General features: G+C 31.3%; 1 protein-coding gene across 1 annotated transcript; it reads left to right on the forward strand.

Moving 5' to 3' along the window:
• The first annotated feature begins 3,150 nt into the window (after positions 1-3,150).
• On the forward strand, positions 3,151-15,650 carry LOC143201522 (uncharacterized). Its single transcript, XM_076412650.1, has 4 exons — positions 3,151-3,205; positions 7,541-7,729; positions 14,263-14,553; positions 14,656-15,650. Exons 1-4 carry the CDS (start codon positions 3,151-3,153, stop codon positions 15,519-15,521), a joined length of 1,401 nt encoding a protein of 466 aa, XP_076268765.1. The 3' UTR covers positions 15,522-15,650.
• Positions 15,651-16,160: the final 510 nt, after the last annotated feature.

Here is a 16,160-nt window from a genome sequence, read left to right on the forward strand (position 1 = left end):
GATAGAGTGATTCAAGAGGAAGGTTTATATGTATAACATATGCATAATATACTAAGGCAACATTGCTAATTTTAGAGGTTTCTAACGTGATGTCGTAAATTAACCTATTTTTTTAGGCTTATTTAGCAATTAGCAAAAACGCTGCCTAACCCTACGAGTTAGATCAAATTAATGTACTACAGTATTGTACACCATAAAAAGGTCTACAAAAAAGTCCGCGATGGTATATGTTTATCTTTTAGGGATAACCCACATTAACCATTTTTATTGTTTACTTTTTACGTGAGAAAATGGCTTATTTACGAAGCTATTTTAAGCAATACGGCATTAATCCTTATCGAATTAAGTACCTTAAATACAGTGTGCAATTAATATAGATCAATATGGTTCCTTACAGCATGTAAATTAAACAAATATTTTCGGAGATATTACAAATTTAAAATTTGCGTTTAAAAATGTGTAATGTAATAAAAATTGTATGAATTTAGATATTCCAAAGATAGCAGGAAATCTTCATAGTAAGTATAGGGGAAGAGGAATTGTTTTACTCCAAATTTAATGCGTGCAGGCCAAGGGCAGTAATGAATGAACCAAAAATACTGGATCGATTTTAATCATGTTTTCATTGAGTGACATAGGCATATATATTTTATGCCCGTGCAAAGTCGGAGCGGGCCGCTATGTTTTTATATACAACGTTCATATTTTTTCTGTAGTGTATTTAATTTAGTATCAGCATTGCACCCGTGCGAAGCCGGGGCGGATCGCTAGTAGAAGATATAGTATTGGGCCCAGTACACGTTAGAAAATAACAAACAGACTATCTTAAAATCGATAGAGAAACATCGAACTTACACTACGCATAGAAAGATTTTTTGACACTGTAGGGCTTGATTAGAGAACATATTTCTGTATTAAATATAAATCTAAACTCAAGGAAAAAATCACATGAAGTCATACTCTTAATATATCATATGCGTCTAATGTATATATCATTAAGATATATCACACTTATATATAGAAATTAATAACGACTATAAAGTACTTATCATATAATCATAATTTAAACAATTAATGCTGAAACAATGTATCAAAATAAATTCGTTTTTATTTATTATTAAAATAAAACGACGCTGTCGCTAAGGAAATATTATTAATTAGAATAAAATATGTCATAATAAACAAGTAGCTAAACTGTTTCGTGTTTTAGGTGATTTTACAAATATTCAGACAACCTTCGTGCGCTTTTTTTATCACCAGGTTCCTATTGACCATTTAAATAAATTCCGCGGAAATGATATATGTTAATTTCGGACTTAGCAAACATATATATTTACATTATTTACGAGAATATTTTATTAAGAAACTGGACGAATTTGAGATATGTGTCAGATAACAGCGTTAATTTACATAAAGAAGCAAATAGTCTTAAATTTAACGTGTATGTTATATTGGAGGACTTTTATATCCGATTATCGCGGTTAGACTAGACGGTTGACTAATTATCGAGCGTAATTTCGTAACATTTATTAAGATATTCGCCTTTTATTGTATTTTAATGATCTATTATAGTTTAATTAAGGCATATTAAACGTTTTCGTATTCAAAAAATTAACGCGTAACCTAGTTTACTTAATTAATAGATATCGAGGTTATTGATGAATTCGTGTGTTTAATTTGTATTGGATTATCATTGTTTATGTGTTCCTGTAACTCTACTAAATATTTATAATGAAATCATTATCGATAAAAGCAAATATATGCAAAAATATGAATACCTTCTACCTGGATATCAGTTTATTGCCTATAATCTCCAACATTTTTAAGAAATTTTAACTCAAAAGGTTTAATATATTAAATGGTTAACAACTATAGATCAAATACATAGATTGCTAAATGAAATAAAGTGTGACACAGGAAGTTACAAGTTAAACTAAAGAAGCTCTCTCACTCGCTTTCACTTTCAGATACTGAGATCTTATCCTGCAACTACAATAAATACATCAATTCGCGCAATAAACTACATCAAATCTGCGTCGCTTTATTTGTTCAATTGAGGCCAGTTTTTGTCCTCTATACACTGAGCACTGAACTACATTCAATGAAAATGTTGTTGCTACATTTGGAGATGACACTGCAATCCTAGCTATTTCAGATAACAACATTGAATCAACCGAAAGTTATTTCCTACAAGTATTCAAAAAAAAGTAAAGACAATCTACAAGGACCAAAAGAGAGGTAAAAACACACAAACACATCAGTGTTGAGGTTCTCCAGCTCCTAGTCAGAAGATTAACGAGAGTAAAACAATTTTTATCTTGTTCTGTGAAATTATTCGCTTATTGCATATGTTCGTAATATAGTGATATAGGTGTTAAGCCCAAAGTGTCTATCATAGAATAAGTACTTTTTAATTTTAAAACCGTAGCAAATTATATTGATACAGAAAATAATTTGTAAAAAATGTTCAATTATCATCAGTACGCATGTATACAAGGAATGAAATCACTATTTTGAAATGGTTCAATTTCCAATTTCAGCCAATTCGTATGGTAGCCATTTTTCTTCTTATTCAATCTTTCCCATCTCATCTAAACATCCATGAACAGCTCACTCATCAACTTCCAAGCTGTGAAAAAGGTCCTTGAGGATTAGTACTACATTTCATTGCCTTTGGACATTTTTATTACACCAACCCGTTCATTTTCCTTGATATTGAAATAACCATTTATAAACCATTGAAACCATAACCAACAATTGCTATTTTATGTAAAAATATATGAAAACCATGGAATTTAACAAAATTTGTTAGGTTGTTTAAAAGTTATTTGATAAAAGACATTGATTCTTCGCATGTTCACTAAAAGTAGTAGATCAATGTAAAAACTGAGATTAATTCGGTCCTACGGAATCAAATTATGGATTATTGATAGAAATCTAATATAGTCGTCATTCCACAGTACAAAACAATAATATAATCAAAATATTGCGTGTTATTGTTTTCGTATTACGTCTGTAACAAAGTAACACTGCACGATATACATTCTATTCTAAGTATTCTAAGTATTAATGTTAAATAAGTGTTAACTCTAAATATATAGATAGACTTTAGGGTAAGTTTGTGAGATCGCTTACTGAGTGATTTTCTACATGTCATGTACGTGTCACGATCTATCCCACCGATCTAGTTGTTGTACCACTAATGGTAATTAAAAATATAACTAAAGCAAGTAGTAAACAATCCCAACAATGTACAAAATCAGCGGGCTATTTCAATATATTAGGTTGTTCAACAGTAAACTCAGATTATTATAAAATCAAATAAAAAGCACAACAAATTTAATTGTTCAACTACCATATTCATTACGTGTCTGGAGACGTATCTGGTCTCCAACACAAAATAAAAAGACATAGAAGGCGTTCCCCTATGTATAAAAGCCAAGTTTTGCGCATTTTATCAGTGAAAATGGGAATTTAATAAAATATTTTATTTAAATAGTAGCTAATTTCAATTCAATTCAATCAAACAATTTCAAAATAGATAAAAAACTATCTACTAATTATTTTCTGATTGTACATTGTTTTTTCCAAAATTGTTTTTGTTTATACAGCAATTTTTCCAAAATATAACTAAAAATACAAAGTTTAAATTTACTGATTATAAGAATTACGTATTTGAGCTTTTTAGTGTCTGGAGACGTATCTGGTCTCCAACACAAAATAAAAAAACATAGAATGCGTTCTCCTATGTATAAAAGCTAAGTTTTGCGCATTTTATCATTAAAAATGGGAATTTAATAAAATATTTTATTTAAATAGTAGCTAATTTCAATTCAATTCAATCAAACAATTTCAAAATAGATAAAAAAAACTATCTACTAATTATTTTCTGATTGTACATTGTTTTTTCCAACATTGATTTTGTTTATACAGCAATTTTTCCAAAATATAACTAAAAATACAAATTAACTTTTTTGAAAAAGTATGTAGCCATGCAAATCTTTTTATGTATGCCATATTTCGTTGCTTTGCTTAGGATGTTGTACACAATTAATCATTTGAAAAAATACAAAAGGACAAAAAAATCTGATTGAGAATTTTCGTTAAATTAGGTTTTGTACATAATTTTTATAATAAATAAAAATCTAGAGACAGCATCACACAAACAAATGAAAATAGGTTCCTAGTACCGTTAAATAACAATTAGATAATATAGCATAATAAAAATAGCAGAGTAATAAAAATATATGTAATAATTCTTACTTAAAACATCACCACAAAGACACTTAGTACTTAGTCTTTTTGGTGCTCTACTGTTTAGTTCTTATCTGTATAAAGTTGAATAGCTACAGATTTATCAGTTTTTAAAGGATTTGTGGAGGAACACGTCTGATAATTTTCAGTTTCCAAACCTTTTCCTTTGCAAAAAATATTATATTTTATACCAACTGCTAATTGTTTTTGAAAATTCTAATGCCAGCTGAGAAACTGCTGAGTCCAATATTTAACTTGTAGCCATACTTTCTTTTATGCTAGGTTACAGAAAAATAATCTGTGACTATACACATATTATGTACTTCGATTTACTTATCCATGCGGATTTTGATGAGAAACATCTTACTTTCGAAAACCGTTTCTGTGCTAGAAGAGGGTCTTTTGGAAAAGAATTTGAACCTTCATATTCGGGAAAACAATCATTTTTTATATGTTTACTTTAAAAAAATACTATTATCATAAATGCTACAAAAATAAGGCCATAACACCAAATTTCCTTAGAATTATACACAAAAATCGAAAAAAATATAACTTAATATGTCTCATTTAAGTTCCTATTCTACAAATCTATATTTTGTGGTCTCCATGTAATCTTTTCCTACACTCCAGACAATAATTGCATTTTGTGTCAACAATACCAATATATAACCATTTATCGGTAATTTTAAAACACTTCTCTCTACACCATTCACTTATTTTTCGTAATATTTTATTTACATTGTTACATATATATACAAACAACTAAAACTTAGAGTTATATAAAAAATATAATTGATTATTTCTTATAAAAACGACATAGATCAACAAATAGGTAAACAATTAAAATCGATTATATGCTTTATGCATTTTTCGACAATATTATAAAAAAATCAAGAGAACGGCACTTTGTAAAAAATGTACCATCGAGCAGTCAAGCGATTCTAAGAATGCATGGTATAACTGTCGTATCAATTAACAAGAGATATATTTATTATTATTCAGGTGGTACTACAATATTTCCTAAAATAATTGTTGTTATAACATTTATAAATTTATAATATAGTAATTAATTTATTAAAAATTATCCAAATATACTTTATTCCTTCTTGATTTATATTAGCTAGGTATGTATAAAGGAATATTACTTTTTAATTTGTTTTGTCTCGATGTTAACTTGTCTAAGTCACTTTTAAATTATATATAATTACTAGCTGAACTTGGCCACGATTCACTGTAGCGCGGTTTGATATTAATTATTAGTGAAGAAAGCAAAAGTATTCTAGGGAACATAAAATTAAATTATTTACAAAAAAATAGCATAAATAAATAAAAAAAGATATAGTTTTAAAAATAAATAAATATATATATATATATATATATATATATATATATATATATATATATATATATATATATGTTAATAAATATATTTTAGAAAATATATTAGAAATACAGTTTATTGTATGAAACAAAAATTGCAAATGAAAACGAATAGAGAACCAATATAATCAGGATTAAAAATATAAACGAAAAGAGGAACTAAAAAATGTGAAAGCTAGAGTTAGAAGAGGTAGTTTTAAATATTTATGAATAAAGATGTAAGAAAAAGATAAAAAAATAAGACATAAAATTACAGAAACATACCACACGCATACAAAAATCTTAAAATAGGCAAAAAACAAGAATATATAAAGCTCCATAAGAGAAGATCATAGTAAAGTATAGCAGAGCGATAATGGCAAAGATAAAACGAACCGATGAAAAAGCAAATATAAAGAAAAAGAAAATATTAAGAACCATACTGGAATCAACAGTATATTAAAGAAAAATATTGTAGAACGGATTGTAAGAAAATTAAAAAAGCAGAGAAAAAGTGGCAGTAATTACAGAATAGGTGTCGGCATTAATTAAAAAAAATAAAGGGCAAAAACGTTAGACATGATTTGTTGGAAATGAGAATGAAACATGATGAAATAGCCAAAAAATGTTTGGAAAAAGCGAAAGAAAAAAACTTAAGACATCCATGTCTAAGGGAGGATAGATAAGGATCTAGAAGGTTGAGTTTATAAGGTACTTACTTGGTAAATCAATCGTTTACGCATATCATTTAAGTATAGTAATATTCTCCAATTAGCAAATAACATGGAGGATGAGCAAAAATAAAGTTGGAAGGCCTAAACTGCGTGGTCAAATGCTTCAACAGCTGCCAAGGAGCGATATAATAGTTCTAAACAAATGTTATTCAACGATACTCATCCCGGCTTGTTAATTTGAATTTAGAAATATAAACATTCAATCATTGATTAGGGTCATTATGTTACGTTTTTAAAAATAGAAATTTGCTCAGCAATATTTCTATACGCGAAGCAAACATTACATAAAATATGACAGCGGACATATTAACTTTAAGGAACATATGAGCCAGATTCTCAGATCCTGCATGTATGATCGTCACTTAGAGAAGATATGGCGACGGATATTCAAATTTGAAATAAACTTATGCGGGTGTACCACAAGATACATCCCTTGGACTAATATTATACTTCTTTTATGCTAGATGATTATTCCTAGATGAGAAGAAGTGACACCCCCTACAGTCCCTGATGGTACTGCCTTATTCGTTGCAGGTAAAACTATTAACACACTTATAAATATACAGCAAACAGAGGCCAATAACATAAATGCTACGAAGTCTAAATTCCAAACAATATCACCACATAATAAATTGTTGTTGCATTAACAAGTTTTGAGCCTAGTGGGTATGCAACGCGTTTCACAAAAGAATGAAATATAAATGTAACCCAATATAACATATCAAAACTAAGTTGTTCTGAGCATTATCAAAACTCATGGTATATTAGAAATGCCACAACCACAATACAATCTAATGGTCACCACATGGACTTGCCCAAGGATTGAAAACCCTTCGAAATAATATAGTTAAGCTATGTATGAAAAAGCTTATAATTTCTAACCTTTTTTTCATTGGAATTAACTTGCTACATTCTCTTCCTATTCACTACCCGAATTTCCGCCTTGGAACTAACCCCCTTTATAAGAACATCCCTGTGACTTCTCTAGTTTGGTCCACGTTCTGGGAAATTATCTAGTTTTACCCTGGGCTAAAGCATATCTGCGATGATGGCTCTAAATCTTACAATGAGCTTGACAGTGCATTTGTGATGGACAACTACACATTCCGTTTCAAACTATATTAACTATATTATATGCTCTATATTAACCGTTGTACCTCTTTACGATATTCAAAGCCTTATTTTTCTTTCAGCAGAATCTTCCAAAGAATGGCTTATCCTTACTGACTACCGAAACTCCCTCAAATGCTTCGTGGAACAGAAATTCAACCATCCCCTGGTAATCGATTCACTATCAACCCTCCGCACTCCCTTTCTGAATAGCTACAGGATAGTGTTGATCCCTTATCACATTGGCATAACAGGAACCAAGCGTCCAGGCCGTGCGTCTAATCGGCACCCTCCTCTCCCCTCCGCATCACAAATATCTATGTGCACACTCATCTGATACCAATCGTTTTATCTTTCACAATGAACGAGGTACAGAGTTGTTGTGTCCAGGATACATTCTATAGAATTAAAACTAAATTTTTCTCCTCTCTTCATCTTTACCCACTTTATGATTATCTCTCCCTATACCTACTGGGTGACTGTCCACATCTCACTCAACTTAGGGCTATGTACGGGCTGTACAATTTCAGGAATTCCTCAATAGGAAAAAATACAGACCGACTTCCTGGATTTCTGTGACGATTTTCGTAATATTTAGCCAATATTAAAATTAATATTACTGATCAAATCACCACCCACAACTTCAAGGTATATGCTAATATGTGCAAACTGGATGGCATTTCTTGGACACATTTCTTTTTATTTTTTGATAAAATATTACCAAAAAAAAATTTTGAATAATCGTGTCATCCGAAATTAATTAAACTAAGGTAAATAAAAAAAACCGAGATATCTATTCTAATGGTTATTGTTATTTTTTATTTCAATCAGATTTTATATTTTTATCATGTGAAAATTAGAGATTATAGTTTAAAATGTTTCATCCTTTCATGAAAATATGGACGGAATTTGGTTTAGTCTTTCCTGGAATTGACGACATTTTCATTAGAGTTTGAAACCTTATATCTAGAACTAACAATAATAGCATTAAGGAAAACTACTTTATGGTGAAAACTATAGAACAAAGTGTCATGCGCTTATTAAACAAAAACTATATTTAAAAAATTAGCGCGAGTTACAATATTTTGATAATTCTTCGATAAAATGTATAATAGTAAACACAAGCTCCGCAATCGTGATCTGATTGGATGGGTTAGATAAATTCTCCCGTTTGTTCCGGACGTGTACAAATGTCCCTCATATAAACTTATAAACCAAAATCGTTATCTACAGCAATTACCGAGATGATGAAGATCAATCCGAATAAAAGCGATAGCAATAAGTTTAACAACCCATAGAGGAACGTATAAGAGGACCTATCAGGAATAACAAACATCTCCGAATAGGCGGCCATTCGACTAGAGCCCTACCGTTTTATTGCTTGTATTATATCCCATTAATGACTCTTATTAGCCGATTATATAGGTTGGGTATCAATATTAATGTTATGGTTTACCTATATCTTATATCATATAGGCTCCCTCTTCGGAATGGAAAACATAAAGTATTATATATTGGGCAGAAATAAAGGGAAAAAATTCGGCAACAGGGAGGCTGTCGGGCCCATAAAGAAAATACTTTTTCTTCGCCTAGACAACTTATTACTACATTTTATTAGTCCAGTGTTCAAACAATAGTCATGTAAAGATTGAATATTGGGATTTGTAGGAAAAAAAAGATCTTCTCGGTAAAAAAAACCAACACAGTTTAATAAATAACATATTATTTTTTTGGCATCTATCAAAATCTTCCCAAAATTTAAGCAGCATTTTTAATAAAAGACAACAAATCGTTTATTGACAATATATGTAAGTTATAAATTGTGAAGGGGTTTAGAAAACAACGACTATTAATTTACTTTAACACGTTCGCTGCCGATCTGGGATCAAATAATTACCCCAGAAGCCGACTACGTTTTTTCTGATTACAACAATAAAATATTCTTAATAACGTTTTTTAACGTGGGTCCAGCACAGATTTTAATATTTTTTGACAAAAATTTATTTTCTTTGTGTTACGCGCCAAAGGGTGATCGGCACTGAGGTCATATTGTATTGCCGATGGCGGCATAACGCGCGAGCGCGTGTCTAGTTAAAATGGACATAATAGGAATGTAGATAGTTGATTAGCATATATATAATATACCATAACAAAATTATATATATAATAGGAATGAATCAACTACCAAAAAATATTCAGCAGAAAACGAGAAAAAAATAAGTAACTAAATAAAAAGTAAATGTTAGTACAAATAAACAAAATATCTATTCAAGTAACTTGAGATGCCAATAGAAATACATGAACGACCATAAATTAATACAAATTTTCCGTAAAATTCACAAAATAAATAAAACCTCTATTTAGACAAATCATAAGAAGTCACTCATCACCAATTTTTGCGCACTCTAAACAGTAAACAGGATATCCAGAACATGCAGTGCATACATAAATAGTGTCTTTTCTTTTTTTTGTAAATAACAATTTTTACGTTGCTTTCTCATTACCTTTCCTGCTTTCTTCTGCTCTTGTATATTCAAAACTTGTTCTCTGATAATCGTTCTGGAAATAGGTTTGGACGGAGCCTTTAGTAAGATTTTGATGACAGACAACGGAAAGTCGTAAATTGAAATACGATTTCCTGAATATTTATTGTAAAGTTAGGGCGCGTTTATCTATGGTAAAAGTGCCCTGACATATCGATATTTTTTTCCGCCATGTGCAATTCTGTAATACATATGGATAAAAAAGGAAAAATCGAAACCAAGCTCGTAAATGACTTAACTATAATCTTCAGATAATGCCGATACATCTGTACGAGCATACTTATAATGCCGAACTAAACACAAGGCTTAGAAATACCACACGCGCTGGAGCGAAATTGGCAGCGAGCGTTTTCAGTCAAATGCACGGTTCGACTGTTTTTTTTTCAATCTCTGAAATTAGACGAAAATGTACGAACCCTTTCCTGTATAAATTGTAAGGGAGGAAAGGGCAGAGATAATTGCTTGGAGTAGTTAATTTTATATGTGCTTATATTTTCCAACGGCAGTATAAGCCAGACGGAGATGTACATATTCCTTCACGTACTAAGTTTAGAATAGAAAAGGAAAACATAGTTACTGAATACTATTAACATGCAATTAATAATTTCATTTTAAACGAAGTAGAATTGCTTTTATATTGGAATGTTCTGTGGATCTGTAAAAAGAAATGGAATTTTTCTATGGGTTGGAATAATACTCCATAAATGTTTTATCGTATTTTAATATGTTAATTGCTATTTTTAAATAATATACTATAATAAATATAGACAATACTATGTAATTTACTTACATAGTCATACAATAAATTTTTACAATACAATAACTATAAATACTAAATAAAAATTAAACATATACCTACTCATAGAAAAAAAAACTAATCCATAACAATTAAAAATGATCACAGAATAACTACTGCAACGTTTTAAAATAAAGTAAATGCTTTATTTATTATTGAACGGAAATATGGTTTAACAAATCGGGCGAGTAATCGAAATACTACCTATTATTGTCATAAAAACAGTCAAAAGTATTTTACTATTTATCATTCACAATTTTAATCTCTTTACCCTATTACATTAACAATCTTAAAAAATATCAATAATATCAATATTACAAGCAAACTACCAAAACAATCATAAAACTATATACATTAGATATAAATCTATGTAAGTATAAATTGGTTTTTTTGTTAAGGTCGCGGCTCGGACGACAGAGCCAGAACGTTAAAAATCAGTCGAATGAAGCTGGTAGAACCAAAAATAGTAACTAAAAGTACAAGACTGACACAGTCGAAAATAGCGATTGAAAACAATCGACTGAAACAGCCGAACCAAAAATAGCGAGTGAATCAGTCGAAAGTAAAAAGTAGTCAATGATTAAACAGTCGATAGTTTTATTTAATGGAATCAAGAGGCGACTGATTGAATGGCAATACAAAGCGACACTTCGGGTAAAAACAGGTAAAAATAATCCCGACATCTATACTTAGATATCTCACTCGTGGCACCATTCAAAACAGATGGCCTCCCAAATCATAATGCAGTCCATAGCCAGTTCAGTACTAGTCGTATAATATAACACTTCCATCCTAAAGAAAACACCACAGGGACGAACGTAGTCATTGTCTCTTCTGGACAGCTTAGTTCTAATAAAATTTTATTTGACTATGGCCTCTACCTTCGCCCGCCAGTTTGCTTTTGAAAATCATCGAAATGGCACAGTTTCTACCAAAATTTCCATGGTGTCTTACGGGATGGTTTTCCAAGTTTTGGTAACTGCAGATTCCAATACTCTACGGCTAAGGAACTGAGCTGCTACAATCCGCTTTTGGTCGCTGCTAACCCTGAACTGCTTTATTCTATCTAAATTCCAGCAGACTATATTAGTTCAAAGCAACTTCATACGCCTTTGATAGCCTTACACCTTCAACTGTGAGGAATGTGCCGGAAATCCACAGACCATAGTTTTTTCGCTTGTCAAAAATGTTGGTTACTTATACCAGTATATATATTACTTATAGGGTAGTTTATGGCTAGAGCACCTTCAATCCACCTTTTGTGACCTTACAGCATCAGCTGCGAAACTTTTGCCCGAACTCCACTTAACTACACGAATAAATGCTTCGAGTAACTGCGGAATGATCTCTAATCCAACGTCAATCTGTCTCTATTTCTTGATATTTAAATTGATTCCGGTTAATTGAATAAATTCAAAAGAAAACATGCTAATGAAGTCTTTTGAATCCTACCAACTGCCCTAGTTATAAAATGTGGAAGGGTTAAGAAAACAAAACTAATAATTTGATTTAAAAAATAGTTTATTTACCAGAAATAAGAGATGACTGATTGCACGGTGATATAAAGCGTCACGGAGGGTGTGATATAAAACAAGTAAAAAATCATCCAGACTATTTCCCCAGTCTATTTTTATTCACTCGTAAAACAATTCAAAATAGATGACTCACAGGTCACACTGTATTCCGACAGTACTAATCATATAATGTAACATGTATAGTACAGCTTTGTTATTTGTTATTATCTGTTATCAACACCATATGAATTCCATTATTCCATTTACAACGACTAAATCATAATGATCGAAAAGATCTGAACCACCCTAGACAATAAGTAATACTTTCTTTCATTATATTAAGTGCTTGCATGTATTCTAATAATTTTTTCACTGGTCACTTTTTCAGATTCATATCTTATATATAAAAATGAATCGCAAAATATGTTCCTAAGCGCATAACTCAACAACGCCTGGACCAATTTGGCCAAATCTTTTTTTAAAATGTTCGTTGAAGTTCAGGGATGGTTTTTACGGCGAGAAAAATTAGAATTATTGCTGGAAAAACCCTAAAAATAGCCCTTTTTGTTTGAATTTGTTTCGTGTATCAGTTGACAATTCATCTGTCATCTGTCAAAAGTCATCTGTAACAGACAACTTTTTTTTTTAAATTTGATATGACTTGAACTCAAATCCTTTTAAGCCGTACGAATTGTTTTATTTATTTAAAATTTGAATTAAATTTTAAACAAATAAAAAATTTTAAATAAATAAAACAATTCGTACGGATTAAAAGGATTTGAGTTCAAGTCATATCAAATTTAAAAAAAAAAAGTTGTCTGTTACAGATGACTTTTGACAGATGACAGATGAATTGTCAAGTGATACACGAAACAAATTCGTATATCGTGTTTTGTGCAGAGTGTTTAGTTAGTTAGTGTTTGTTTAGTTCGTGATTAGTGAAAAAATAATTTATATTTGATATGCCTCCTATAAGACGAAGCAATTTAGGTAGAAGAACCAGAAATGCTATAAACCAAGCTAATTACCGATCTAATCGTACTGCACAAGAACGTGACGACGGAAATGAACGTGAAAGAATTCGGATATCACAAACGCGTGAAGCGCGAGCGCGACATTCAACTAATAATCGCGCAAGTTTGAATCCAGCTGCTTTCAGTTACGATGTGTCAATTGACTACAGTAACTACCAATGTGTTGTTATTGGTTCTATGAACTTGGTTTGCTCACACTGTAAGGCATTAAAATACAAAAACGAAGCCAATGGATTGTGTTGCGCAAATGGTAAAGTGAAATTGATACAATTGGATCCACCACCAGAACCATTGTACTCATTGGTTTCAGGAATAGGAACAAATTCTATACACTTTTTGACACATATTCAACAATATAACAATTGCTTTCAAATGACTTCATTTGGGGCAACAAATGCAGTTCGGGAAAATTTTATGCCAACTTTCAAGGTATGTATTATAGCAGTTACTCATAATTATTTTAGCGAACAAAATTTTCTGTCACCAAAGTTAAGATGTGTTACTAATCTTCAATTTCTTAATCATTACGAAATATATCACTTAGTCATCATATTATATGGTGATTCAGTTTCAGTGACACTTTTATTATATTTTATATTTGATAGATATTAGTTAAAACTAAATATATACTTTTTAAGATCAAATATTATTTAAGTTTGATCATTGACAATCCATTAATTTATACCACACCATAATATTTTTTTTATTTACAGATACAAGGGCAAATATATCACAGAGCAGGTTCACTGTTACCAGTGTCAGATAGCGACAACAAATTCCTGCAAATTTATTTTATGGGCAATTCACCACAAGAAATTGATCTGCGTTGTGCACATAACAATTTAGTAAAAAGGTCTATTGTAGAACAATTACAAACTTTATTTCATCAACACAATCAATTGATTATATTGTTTAAAGCTGCCCTGGATCTGATGCCATCCGATAATCACAAAATTGTAATCAGAGCTGATAAAACACCTGCAGGTCAACATACAAGACGTTTTAATGCACCAACTATTGATGAAGTTGCTATCGTTGTAGTTGGAGAAAACTTGGAATCCCGTGATATTGTTTTACATCGTCGGAATTTTCAATTACAACCTATAAAGGAAACACACCGCTCATATGATGCACTGCAATATCCCATTATATTTTGGCAAGGTGAAGATGGCTACGATTTATCAATAAAAATGATAAATCCCATTACAGGTAACTAAAATATTAGTTTAGCTATGGCGATAATATTTCAGTCACTATATTATGTATTTTAATTTTATATTTGAATGTTATTAAAACAAAATCTGTTTACAGGTTCTGAAACCAACAAAAAAGTCAGTTCAATGAACTATTATTCATACCGCCTAATGATTCGGGAAAATGCAGATAATCACATATTGAAATGTCGGCGATTATATCACAAATATGTTGATGACATGTATGTTAAAATTGAAACGGAGAGATTAACATTCATCAGGTTGAATCAAACCAAACTCCGATCTGAAGAGTATATTCACCTTCGAGATGCGATTAATACTGATGGAAATGCACAGAATGTCGGTCGGATGACTATTCTTCCAGCAACATACATCGGAAGCCCTCGGCATATGCACGAATATGCTCAAGATGCCATGTCGTATGTTCGTCATTATGGTACAGCAGATTTGTTCATCACATTTACATGCAATCCGCAATGGATAGAAATTAAGCAGGAGTTATTACCTGGGAAATCATCCATTGATCGTCATGATATTACAGCCAGAGTCTTTAGACAAAAGTTGAAATCTTTAATGAATTTCATCGTAAAACATAATGTGTTTGGTGAGACACGCTGCTGGATGTATTCTGTGGAGTGGCAGAAACGAGGATTGCCACATGCACACATTTTGATTTGGTTGGTTGAAAAGATAAGGCCAAATGAAGTTGATGCAGTGATATCAGCTGAAATCCCTAATGTACAAGTAGATCCTGGATTGCATGAGGTAGTTATCAAAAACATGATACATGGTCCCTGTGGAACTCTTAATCAAAATTCACCGTGTATGATGGATGGTAAATGTTCAAAACGATATCCACGGACATTAATATCGGAAACAATTACTGGTAATGACGGTTATCCATTGTATCGTCGCAGATCGACAGCAGACAATGGAAAATCAACAATTGTCAAATTAAATTAACAAGATATTGAAATAGATAATCGTTGGATTTTTCCATATTCACCCATTTTATCAAAGACATTCAAAGCACACATCAACGTTGAATCTTGCCATTCAGTGAAATCGATTAAATACATTTGCAAATATGTAACCAAAGGGAGTGATATGGCTGTGATTGAAATTGGTGCAGAGAATTCTAATGATGAAGTTACCCAATACCAAATGGGCCGCTATGTCAGTAGTAATGAAGCAGTTTGGCGAATATTTTCTTTTCCTATTCATGAGAGACACCCTTCTGTTGTTCACTTAGCTGTGCATTTAGAAAATGGACAAAGAGTGTATTTTACAGCACAGAACGCAGTACAAAGAGCTGCTCAGCCACCATCTACTACATTAACCAGTTTTTTTGAGACATGCCAAAACGATGATTTCGCACAAACATTGCTATATTCTGAAATGCCAAAATATTATACCTGGAATCAATCCTCAAGGAGATTTATACGACGGAAACAAGGAAAACCAGTTCCAGGATATACAGATGTATATTCCACCGATGCGATTGGCCGGATTTATTCAGTACATCCAAGCAATGATGAATGTTTTTATTTACGACTGCTATTAGTCAATGTACGTGGCCCAACATCATTCCAACAGTTACGA

The sequence above is a fragment of the Rhynchophorus ferrugineus genome, unplaced genomic scaffold, assembly GCF_030347505.1.
Source record: "Rhynchophorus ferrugineus isolate W39M unplaced genomic scaffold, kcgeb_rfMv2 rfM8, whole genome shotgun sequence".
In the NCBI taxonomy this organism is placed as follows: domain Eukaryota; kingdom Metazoa; phylum Arthropoda; class Insecta; order Coleoptera; family Curculionidae; genus Rhynchophorus; species Rhynchophorus ferrugineus.